The following is a 12,820-nucleotide window of genomic DNA, read 5'->3' on the forward strand; positions in this document are numbered from 1 at the left end:
ACTCTTTTGTTATGCGTCCGAGGAAATTAAGGTGAGGCCCTGGACTATGTTCAAGAACTGGGATGTCGAGTGGGACTGCCGGCGAAAGACGGAGTTCGAATTTGATTTCGTCGAAGTACTGTCCGATCGCTCGGATGGCGGCGGCGGAAACCGTGTCGCCTTGTTGAGTCTCTTCCATCGAACGGCGAGCGTGGGAACGAAGACGGTCTTGATCCCACCGGATGAGTTGTTGATGTTCTCTCACATGATTCTGTCTTTCAAGACGAAAGGCGACGAGGGATGTTTCGAACTAGACCAGGCTTCTCTGTCTCCCGAACTTTTCATGACCACCAATTTCGACGATGAAGTCAAAGAGAAGAACTCAGCTTCGGCCCCGGATGAGATCTATTTGAACTAGAAGAACTTAGCATCAGAAAAGCATACCAGGTTGAAAGCATTGCCTAGATCATACTACTGAAAGAAAATACCTCTGTCAAGTTAGCCATTCAAGTATCTCATAATTTTCTTACACGCACCATTACTCAACTACGGAAGAGGCCAATAATTAGCTCAGTTTGTTGACTGGATATAAGCTATAGTTGAGCATGTTAAAGTGAGATATTGCAATGCACAAATAATGCTTTTATACACTTGAGGATCTTCAAACACAAGCTGATAGCTTTTTTCTTTGGCTTTTTTCGTTGTTTTTACAAAAACAATGTGCCAAAGGTGATGTATGCAATATGCTGCGTAATAAAAATAACACTAAAACATTTCTCTCTAAAATCAAGTTCATTTCAATTTATACATCACTTTTCCTCAAATGGCAGTGGCACACAAAATGTGAACTACAAAAATAATCTGGAATTACTATTCCACTATTATTTACAAACAAATTAAACATTCTAATATATGATCACGAACTTATATTTACATGTATATGTACACGATTATAGTAATAAATTTATTACAAATTTAATAGAATATATTAAAATAATCCTTTAAACAATATAACAATTAATTATTAGTCTGTTTAAACACCACTATCATGATATTTATTTTTTTCATATGCAATAAAAAATGAAACCATAATTCATAACAAAGTTTGTTTTCTAATTATTTTATTTATTTTAACCTATTCTTTACCTCTATTTTTGTATCCTTTAGCCAAATTTTTTATACAACAACATATTTATAACTGTAGAGTGCCCCCTATTATGTGGCTCTCCGCCGCTAGTGAGCAGATGGCCGGGACCTAGAGACAGGCACGAAACTCGTATCAGTTCAGGGTGGGCTATAGTCTCCCCTCAATTTTTCTTTTTGCACTTTTTATTTTATTTTTACATTTTTTTCCTCAAAATTTACAAATCAACATCTTTCGGAAATGTTTTTTGCAAATCGTCCTTGCCGAGGGATGTTTTGCTCAAATTAAGGAGAGAGCAAATAAGAGAGAGAGAGAGAGAGAGAGAGAGAGAGAGAGGAGTTAAAGAAAATAGTATTGATTGGACTAAGATCTCAAGAATTTGTTGTAAATCGTGATTTTATTGATTACTTTTAAAATTTTAGTCCAAATTTTATTTTATTAAAAAAATAATTTAAAGTCGCAATAAAATGAATTAATAAAATAAAGTAAAGAGTTAATTTAATTAATTTTTTTAATTAATTTATTGTAGATGGATTATTCTTTTAATAAAATAATTTTTTTTTTAAAAAGCGGGCGAATTATTAGATTAATTTAATTGCTCTTAAGATCCAGTGTTTTTTTTTTTACACATAGACATGGTAACCAAAATTAACGACATCTCTTACGCATAAGAATAGTAAGAATAGTATTAACTGGATCTTTTAAAAAAAAAAAGAGTAGCCAAAAAGTGTGCACCTTTACCGCATAATCCAAATTTAACGACATATCTCACGTATATTAAATAAAAAAAATATTAAAAAAAAAAAATTGGAGAGAGGATTTAGGCGCATGCGAATACACGCTCTGACAATTACAATATCACGTGGCTTTTATAGTTTTATCATTCTTAGTCGTACGGACGTAATTCTTTGCATGGAAATCGAGGAAGAGAGCCAATAGCGAGACGGTGAAAGCCGCGTTGAACGCCAAACCCCAGAAGCCGGAGCACCCGCCGGAGGAAGATGAAAAATGCAGGTACACCGTCCACAGCCACGTCGTCAAACCGAACACGAACTGAAAGATCTGAATATTCGTCACCACCCTCTTCCACCCCGGCCGCGATCCGACGGCCGACAGGAAGTAGTACCCGTACATCACCACGTGGACGGCGGAGTTCGCGACCACCACCGCCGGAAAGAGCGACTGGGAGGCGTCGAGCCAGACCCGACACATCACCACCGCCGTGGCGTGGTGGAACACGTGGAGGCCCGAGAGCCGGCGCCGGTGGCGGCTGCCGGAGAGAAGGATGAGGAGGGTGTCTCCGAACTCGAGGAGCTTGGAGAGGTACGCCACGTGGGCCCAGAAGAAGAGCGGGCCTCTCGGCGGAGTCCCCGGAACGAGGCAGAATATCGCGTCGTGCGGGGACGGGGCGGCGGCGACGGAGAGAGCGGCTCCGGCGGACATGAGGAGAGAGAGTACGAGGAGGACGAGGCTGTGGACGGCAGCGATGGGGCGGAGGATGGCCGGAGGGACCGCCGGAGGAGAGACGAATCCGGCGAGGACGAGGTAGGAGAGGACGGCCGCGGCCGTGAATTGGGGAGAGGAGCCGAGCGTGTGAGGTGGGTCCCACTCGAAGTTGAGGATGGCCGGGTTGTCGACAAGGTATCGCCGGAGGGTCGCCGTGAAGAAAGCCATCGGAGAGGGTGAGTGAGTGATGAGTGAGAGAAGGGCTTCCAATATATGCTACATATGTATATAGTTAGGTGTGTGACCGTTGACTGCCCATATATATATAACGTATATAGTTAGATGAATCTAGTTAGCTAGATTGATTTGTGCTCAAGTGTTAATAGTTTGTTATTAAATTAGTTGGGAGACATTTGAAGTGCTATTAGCTTGTTGACGTTTAAAGAAGTTTAGCGATTTAGCTGTGTGCTTTTATAAAAATTTGATTGATATACACTTCGGTATAATTAGAGTAGAGTTCAGTTTTAAATGAAATTTTTTATAGAAGTAATTACCGAAATATCAATATCGTGTTTCTCGATATTGATTTAAAATTAACTACTTAAAATAAATCAGCAATAATAATAACATTTCAGCATTAATATATATATATATACATTCAACTCAAACGAGTAATAATGATTTTCAATTTAATAACTATTTTTATTTTATTATAGAAATATATTATTTATTAATAAAACTCCTTAATAATTTAATTGGATCTTGTTTAAAGTTATGAGTCAAATAAATAGGTATTATATTATTTTAGATAAATATTGTGTATTATTTTATAAAATACCTTTCAGAAATTGGTTATCTCAATAAAAATGATTGGTAAATTTGCTGTCAGTAATTCAAATAATTATAATTCATCGGTCGTTATATCAGTCGATAGCTGGTAAATAATCATTATATTATTTATTTAATTCCCGCTTGAATATTTTTGACCACTCATTATTGTTGACCACTCCTTCTCTGATCAAAACATTATCACCAACTAGTCTTGAAGGGGAAAAGTCATCACAATGTTCATGGTATATGAATCTGATAACTAAACATGGGAATATGTTTGATGCTTCGAAGTTCGGCTCAAACAACGGATCTGAGTGGTATATCCGAACTCAGATGCAACAAATCATCTCACAGCAGATCTGAGAAACCTCACCAACTAGTCAACTGTATTATAGCAAAGGTATTTATGCATTAGTCTCAGATAATCTTGCGGAAGAAGAAGAATGAGATTTAGATCTGGGTTTGGATTCGAGAGAAAATTGGTTCTTCTCGATCATTCTCATTAATCTGAATGTATTACAGTAGTTGGTATAAATACAGAGTATATTCTCTAACTGACCCTAACAGTAAGCCTAACTAATTTCGCCAGCCTGTCATGTGACTCAGCTCAGTGATTCCTTCGCTGACATGTCATCTGAGGTGGCATCATTTACTCTAATAATCTCATTAAATGGGCATGCAGTTTTTTCGTTGCTGTAAGTAGATTACGTGCTAACATAATAACATTGGAATAAGTGATGGCAAATTAAGTTAATGCATTAATTATTAAACTATATTAAGCTACATTTAATGAATAAGTATAAGAGGAATTGTCATAACTACCACCAACTCAATAACAATTTCCAATAATCAACCAAACAATAATTTTGGCCAAATATATTGTTTGCCTCTATGTGTAAAACCCTAAATACCCTTAAAAAAATTATTCTTTATATTTTATTATTTAATTCCTTCTCTCTCTCTCCCTAACGTCTGATACCTCTCCAAAATCTCGTCACTCAAACTCACCCAAAATCAAAACCCTTCGTCTTCTTTGAACCACGATCGAAATCCTTGCCCAAACATTTCAGCGAACGAAACCCTTTTTCTTCTCCACGAATCTCTTCTCCTTCTCCACGAATCTCTTCTCCTTGCCCGGATTCTACTTTGTTAGTTTCAGCGAATCTCTTTGCCAAAGACTCTACTTGGTTAGTTTTAATGTTTTTTCTTACCATTTATTTCGTTTTTGTGTATGTTTATTCTGGGTATGTTTAAATTTGGGGCAAAAATAAGGTTTTCGTGATTCTAGGTAATCTTTGAAGTTGTTCAGCGAAGTTCGTAAGTTTCGTCAGATGTCAACAGTTGACGTCAACAGTTGACATCAATTGTTGACATCTTATGTCAACAATTGATGTCATCTGTTGACATATATTAATGATGTATAGTGTCTACAGTTGACATCAACTGTTGACATCTGATGTCAACAATTACTAATCGCTCCAAAAACCCTATCCAGCAAAGAAACACCGTCCCATCGCGATCTCCGCCGTTATCCTCCTCGCCTTGACCGTCGCTAGGGCGATAGTCACCATAACCCTAAGTTAGAAACTCCACACCCAAAACGCTCTCCTTGGTCGACTAGCGATTCGACTCTTCTGCAGCGTGACTCGTCGCCGTGGAAGCCTTTGATCCGCTGCCGAGCTCCGATCTCGAGTCGATCCTCCGTCTCACGGTCAAAATCTCCCGCGGCAAGATCATAAACTTCTCATCCTCGATGTGTTGGTATTTTTGAATTTTTTTTAAAAAAAGATTTAGGTAATTTTGCCTTAATTTTTGAAAGTTATGCTATTTTACGAAACCCAAATTTAAAAATGGCCTATTTATATATTTTTGGGAGTAGGAAATGAATTTAATAGTATTTTAGGAAAACACAATGCTCGTTAATTAGAAAATTAAAGTTTGGGGGTATGATGAACCAAAAGGAGAAATATATAGAGAATATAATGTTTTGAAATACATTTTTACCCATAATGTACGCATTAATAAGGTACAAATTTCATAAGCAAATAGCTAAGGTTGTGTTTGGTAGTTAACTCAAAAAGTTTTTTGTTTTCTGTTTTCTAATTTTTGTAGTTGTATTGAAAAACTGTTTTGTAGTTGTTTTCAAAAAGTTGTTTGGTACAGTTTTCATTTTTGTTTTTGAGAAAGTGAAAAAACTGAAAAAAGTGTTTGGTATAGTTTTCATTTTTGTTTTTGTTTGGTAAAGTTTGCTTGTTTTATAGTATAGTGTGATTCATTATATTATTTCGATCGGAGCGTTTAAGGCTTTGAACGTTCGCTTATCAAAAGGCCTTTGTCGTCATCACAAGGTGTTTTGCAACTCGGAGTCATGCTCTTGGAAGGCTTGGTTTGCAAGGCGATCAACGTGGCTCCGGTGATTGGATCACTTATCCACTGTAAAAAGCTCACCGCCGGTGAAGTTTTTCGGGATCTGTTCGAACATTTGTTCGAAAGTAAGTAGAAGATTTCTCTTTCATAGTTTGAATATTAGATTTTGAAAGTTTATTTATTTACTAACAATTACTAACTTAAAATAGAAAAGGAGTACAAATCGAAACTTTTTTTTATTAATTATTTTATTTTAAAGTGATCATGAGAACCGTACCGGGACGGTGAGTTCAGTCGGATTGTTATTGTTATCGTCGAACCCGATAACCAAGGTGTCGTTTCCTTTGCTTTCTCTATCGTTTAGTTCGACAACGTCATTTGCGACAAAAAGTCGGGCCGAACCTAGTCCGTTGAAGGGATTGGGCTAGGGTATATGCCCTCAAACCCGAGCTTTCAAAAAAGCCCAACCGGAGCACGACTCAGGCCATGTTCCATGTTTAGGCATGGTTCGGGTCGAACACTTTAAAATTAAATATATATATATATATATATATATATATATATATATTATGAGTTTAAAATCTATATTTTCATTTAGAAATGATTTTAGTTTGGTTCGCTGAGGTCTAGTTTAGGCCATTTTCAAGTCTGGACCCGACCTTCCAATTAAAATATTAGGATCAGATCCGGGCCATGCCTCTCTTAAGCTTGAAAGGGTCGAGTTGGACCGGACCGGTCCTTTTGACCCCTTTAATTTAGTGTATATATATTCATTTTTTAAAAATATTTTTATCGTATATTATATGATATTATTAATCATATTTGGCTCATAAAATGAGGTTGGATTTGCTCAAACCCAACCCCATTTCTCACTCAATTATGAAGTGGGTAAATAGAAAACTCCAAACATGGAGTTTCTCTATTCATTCTACTCCATAGTGGCGTGGTTGTTCGCCTCAGATAATATTGACCCTTGGAGCTGGTGCGGGAATCGACTGCTGAAATGGTGATTTCAAATTACTCAATAAGTGGTAAGGTAGTCAAGACCCTGAGCAATATCGTAAACAAGGAACAAAAACTTGGAAGTAATAATAAGCATATCATGCAAACACAAAACCATATAAGAACAAAACAAAAAAAATGCTTGGTGTTTCGTGTTGAAAGGCTTCATTCACTCTAGAATGCTGAGCACATGGCAAGCGAAGAAAAAACAAGGTGCAGTAACTCATATACAGGATAGCAAAACCTCATGTGAGAAGCTACGATTGCAGCAAACAGAATCAACGCAAGCCGTTGTAAAACCAGATTCCTAAACTGAAAAAAACGAATTCATAAATGAGGAACAACATTACCAGGTATCTAAAGCAAACCTAACAAAAAAAGCAACAAAACACAAATCTATAAACGAGGAACAAAGTTATGAGGAATTTAAAGCAAACCCAACAAAAAGCAACAGAACATAAACTGACATATTAAACAATGCGCCGTGAGCGGAAGGGAGCAATAATCCACAGATATGAAGCAGCGACTGGATTCAGCAAAGTGAAGCCAGCAACGCAAAGAACTCAAACTTAACGTTTAAATCAAGTGCTTATAGATGTCATTGACTAGGGTTTATCTTCGATCATTTGCTTCTTGCTTCTTTTTTCTCGAAAAATATGAAACTGAAAAAACTTTCTCGAATGTATAACCACCAGAAAGCAAGTCATAAGACAACATTAGAAAACAGTTCAAAGATATAGTATTATTTTTTTCTTGGTTCAGTGTATGTACAAGTTAACAGAAAGGATATCAGCGAACCCCACTGGCCTAAGAAATAATTTCACAATAAAACCTACTATTAATTTGGATACTAATTACACCAAAAGGAACTTCAATTTCCAAGGATAGAAGCAGAACAATAAAATGATTTGGTTTTTGGAAAATCTCAAATCACTGGTCAAAGGAACTATCCTAAGTATATACAAAATTTAGGTGGCTAAAGATCGTAGAATTAATCAACACAATAGTCAAAACAAGCAAAGTATAGATACTGGTGCTTTCAAAATAGCATAAACATATATTCAAAAAGCTTATAGATAATAAAAAATTAACTAGTAATGAACAAAACAGAAGTGATATAGAGCTTTGGATGCAAGAGAATATGAAATAAATTGAAAGCAGCAAATATTGAAATATTCAATAACCATTAAACATAAATTTTTTTGAAGAAATAAAATAAAGAAAACCCCGTTTAAATTCCTATGCAATTTTCAAACAAAAACAAGTTAAAAAGTTACTTAACCCTCCAGCACAAACATATTATATACATTTAATTCAACAATTTTCATGCACATACATATTATATGGATGGATGTGGATAAATCGTTGAAATCCAAGATAGCAAACAAAACAAGAATTCTCTCTTCATCCATTTGAACTTCCCGGCTGGCATTGAAGACACAACCACAGACCAGGATCTCCCAAGCAACAAAATAGCAGGCAGCAATTAACATGAATAAAGAAGTATTTCAGGAGAGGACATTAGAACAATACACAAAAAGCGCAAACAAAAAGAGAAAAAGAAAAGAAAGATAGAGACGAAATAGGCAACACCATGGTTGGTGCTCAACACGCCCACTACTCCACAGTTAGTCTCCCATGACAACCATAGCTAACCATCCCCGTGTGACCGAACTCCGAAACAAAAAAAAACGTCATTTTAAAATTCTAAAGCGTGTGGAAAGCTATATAAAGTTGAAACCTTGATATCAGATCCTCCATCATGATGTTTCTTGCAACCTTGTTGTGTTCCCCATTATCTTACCAGCTGAAATTTTTACAATTTTGTAAGTCCTAAACCATGACTCGGGCTGGCTAAAATGAGAGCCCTAACATTTACTACACTCAAAGTAAGCTTAACAAAATGTTCGTACACGGAAGGAAGATAGATCATCTTAAACCCAGACTCTGAGAGTAGAGTACCTTCACCTATGTGTTTGTGAAATTCAGAAGAAAAAGAAAATGAGATATGTAGCCCTGCAAAAATGTACAACATGTTAGCAGAACATGTACATAAAATGGTACCTTTAAAAATAGTTGCAAGTTTATGCCAGCCATAAAAAATAAACAATAAAAAATTAAGCAATTTCAACTCCATGGCACTTATAAAAGCAGATACTTACACCTTCATTTTGCTCTCAGTGTAACTAAGGTTTCTGAAGCCCTAACAATAATCAGATAAATCAAAAGTAAAAAAAATACTCATTGAAGAACAAAGAAGATGTGACGTGCTCAGAAAAAATTACATATTTCCATATTATCCTATCCTGCTCAAGCACGTAATACAATAGAGGTATGTTATAAGTTGAATTGTTAAATTACTTGATAGCCGATGGTATAAGACTGGAAGAGTACAATAATACAGCAAAAGAAACAAATTAAAAAATATGAAAAATCTGTTTGACATTATTTGTTGATTTACATAGAAGGGGGTGGAGATTGTTTGGAGAGAGAAGTGCAAAATGCAAGTATATCCCTGAATTTAAGGAGTCACAAACTTTCGAATTCAATTAAGAATATAAAATAAAATAAAAACAAAGCATATCGATGAAGAGAAAGCAGCAGAGAGATTTGTGGGTTTCAGATTTGACTTCCTGACCTGAGAAGAAGACTTAATTTGTTCCAATTTGTTATGCTCCAGTGATACCATTTCATAATTGAAAGTAATCCCATAAATTTGAAAACGAACTACCTATTCAATTAATGATCGAACCATATTCTCGATGTCCTGCACAATGCTATCCAGCTGACCCTATAAACTTAAATAAAATTGAACATAAGATTCTTTAGATTTAAAAAGATTACTGCCAAACTAAGATTTCGAATTTCAAAGGTTTTGAGATCGCACTCATCAACAGCTACTTTTGCAAGTCCAGGAAGAAAACAGTGTTAAGTTCACAACTGCCTAGGTCAAAAATAATAAAAGCACATTAATGAGTCAGGGCTTCTATTTACGCCTACGCTACACATCAATCAACACAATCAGTCTTAGATAACAAGGTAAATAATTGCAAGAAAACATATTGTGTACCGTTAGGAGAATAAAGACTGAGATGGATTGGAGCTCTAGAGATTTAATCGACTATGTGCCACCATCTCACAGTCAGTTTCATCGGCTACTACCTCACGGAAGCTTCATGAAAATATAATTCCAAAAAAAAAAAAAAAAAAAATTGGCTAATTGGGCATAAACATCACTTTCAAGTATTTATTCAAAACCACTTTCAGAATTATTACAAAAATGGGTCAAAATATCTTCCTCTTAGTTGCTGTTAGTTTAAGAAATTTACCAAACTAGGTCAAAGTATCCTCCTCTTAGTTGCAGTCAATTTCCTACGAGATACACAAGAAGCATCCAAATGATTTCCTGTGTCCCATCATCTCTGCACCGAAACTGTCATGAAGCACTACACCTCCAATAATCTGTAAACAATCAAACCATTTAATACACAATGAGTGAGCTAATCAAACTGCCAACGAGTGCAGAACAAAGAGAATAGAAGATGAAACCAGTTTAAATATCTACCAATATTTAGCAATCTTGTAGCTTTGTCTCAACCATGTCATAAACAAGCAAAACCAAGTTCCTCATAAAGTGAAGCAATGACATACAAAGAGTTCAAATAATTAACTTTATGGCACAAAAGAGTTGTATGCACAAAAGAATTCATGACCTGCTTCCATTTGGGGCTTCCTTGATTGCATCTTCTTTGAAAGTTCTTGCAGCGTAAATGGCTTCCTAAAACAAAGGAAAATAGTTGAGAAAGACAAAAAAAACATAAGAGGAAAGAAATTCCTAAAGAGACTCCACTCGTTCACCTGGTACCCAATGCAGCAGAAAGATAGTTCATTTCGTGGAGCATATCCCGCACTTCGTATATATATATATATAGATAGATAGATAGATAGATAGATAGATAGATAGATAGATATATATATATATATATATATATATATAGAGAGAGAGAGAGAGAGACTTAACTCTGATTTTGATTATTCGCTTTACCTTCTTAGTCACTTCAACGTTCAAGCCTTTCAAATTTACCCCAGAAGTTCAGATATCTGAAACCATTAAAAGGCTTTATGGTAACAATTTCCCATCATTGATCAATGGCGCCGGGTTCTCGGGCGTCACCATCTGCCACATTGCCACAAAAGTTGCTCCCGGGATCACCCAAACGCACAAAAGACCTGGAAGTGTCGCGACCTTCCCTCCTGGAAAAATTCCGTTGGTCGACGACACTCAAAGACGTGGAGTCACTGCAGACGATCGGCTGCGAGATTTCGTAAAAGTGACAAGCTTCTCCCTAAAAGCGGTTCTGGGAGACATGACTGAATTCTATGTGAGATTCATACTGCACATAGGAAGAGTGCCCTTGGAAAATGGTCAACACAACATCAACATACCTAAAATACAAACATAAAGGGCATGAATGTTTGAACAATTAAACTAATCAATGAATAGTTTTTTCGCAAAAAAAAAATGTAACTTGTGTGTCTCTCAGTAGGCTATACGAGCTGAGTGAGAGCGCCGTAGTGGGGGATGTTGAGCCACAGGCTCTGGGAGATAGCCGTATGAATGCCCTCACGGAGGCTGAAGGGGTGCCTCGGATAAAATGTTCTTGATATGCCATTCCATAGCAGTGATTTCTTTCCCAGAAGGATCTTTCGCAACCTAAGAAATGATTCATGTCGAACAATAATATAGATTTCTGTTTAAGATGAAAGTGCGTTTGAGTATGGGGCTTTGATAATAACCCATAATTTGAACATTGGTAAACAAAGAGTGTCAACTAGTTCATACCTCTAGACCATCCTTTGGGCTTTATTACACCTCAAACAATCTGCAAATCAGAGTGCGTTTGAGTATGGGGCTTTGATAATAGCCCAGAATTTGAACATTGGTAAAAAAGAGTGTCAACTAGTCCATACCTCTAGACCATCCTTAGGGTTTTATTACACCTCAAACAATCTGCAAATCAAGCATGGACAAAAAATTTCATGTATAAATGAATGAAAAAATAAAACAGAGAGAGAGATAGATCTGCACACTGAAATCGGATAATCTTTGCATTATTGGGATTATAGAAGAAGAAGATTGGATTATTAAGTTAACATTGTAAGATATGAGGTTGTATCATGTATGTAAGCGGTTGCAGTAGCTTCACGTGTTGAAGAGTCATGGCCGGTTCTTGTAGTGGGCTTCTATATCTGCCTTCCTCAACTTCTACTCTCCAACACGCGTCTAATGATCCTTTCTTTTACCTTTCCAGAAACATCAACAGAGGCACGATACTGCTCCATCAGATATTCGTGTATTCTATCAACTTTGCTTCTCTACTAGCTCACAAGTCGTGAATCACAACTTTCTATTAAGTTAAATTCACAAGTGAGTAAGTGACTGGTTTATCACAGAGGGGTTTGAGTTAATGCTATGCTTTGATCATCATCATCTTAACTCCAAATTGATACCTGTTGTGGGGAGAGCGAGAAGGTTGTGTTCTGGATTGTAGACAAAATGTGGTTGTATCAATTTTGAGTCGACCATTGTTTTATTTAAAACAAACAAGAAAAGAGAAGAGAAGAGAGAACTGGAAGTCGGTGACCTTGAATTCCTACTTGGAGTCGGCTAATTGGAGCTTTGTGTTCCCGAGGCCTACCTCGAGTTGTCTCTATTCTTCCGCTGATTTGCTTATTTCAGCCAGGAAACCCATCATCTGCACTATCAAAGATCTTAAAAAGAGAAATTAAGACTACATGTATAGACTGTTGAAAATATATATGCATACCTGCTTTTCCTCACGCGCGATTCTCGTTCTTGAAGATTTGAGTAACAAACTTGTGTGTTGAAGCTGGCTGCAGATCCACCATTACCTGCTTCTCGGCTCCTAAAGCCTCTGGGACCGGTTTCCTCTTTTCACTTTCATAACTAAGCTGGCATTCATTTTTTTTTTTTTGAAACAGTAACCTCTTAGTATATATATTGAAAAAGGCAAAAGCCACTTTACAAAA

The 12,820-nt window shown here is 36.6% G+C and overlaps 1 protein-coding gene across 1 annotated transcript; it reads right to left on the bottom strand.

Moving 5' to 3' along the window:
* Positions 1-1,888: 1,888 nt before the first annotated feature.
* On the bottom strand, positions 1,889-2,837 carry LOC149387010 (uncharacterized). Its single transcript, XM_089624627.1, has one exon. It carries the CDS (start codon positions 2,795-2,797, stop codon positions 1,982-1,984), a length of 816 nt encoding a protein of 271 aa, XP_089480753.1. The 5' UTR covers positions 2,798-2,837; the 3' UTR covers positions 1,889-1,981.
* Between the last annotated feature and the right edge of the window lie 9,983 nt (positions 2,838-12,820).

This window comes from Urtica dioica, chromosome 8 (genome assembly GCF_054948205.1).
Source record: "Urtica dioica subsp. dioica isolate 48M chromosome 8, U.dioica_male_clone48M_v1_H2, whole genome shotgun sequence".
NCBI classification, from domain to species: Eukaryota; Viridiplantae; Streptophyta; class Magnoliopsida; order Rosales; family Urticaceae; genus Urtica; species Urtica dioica.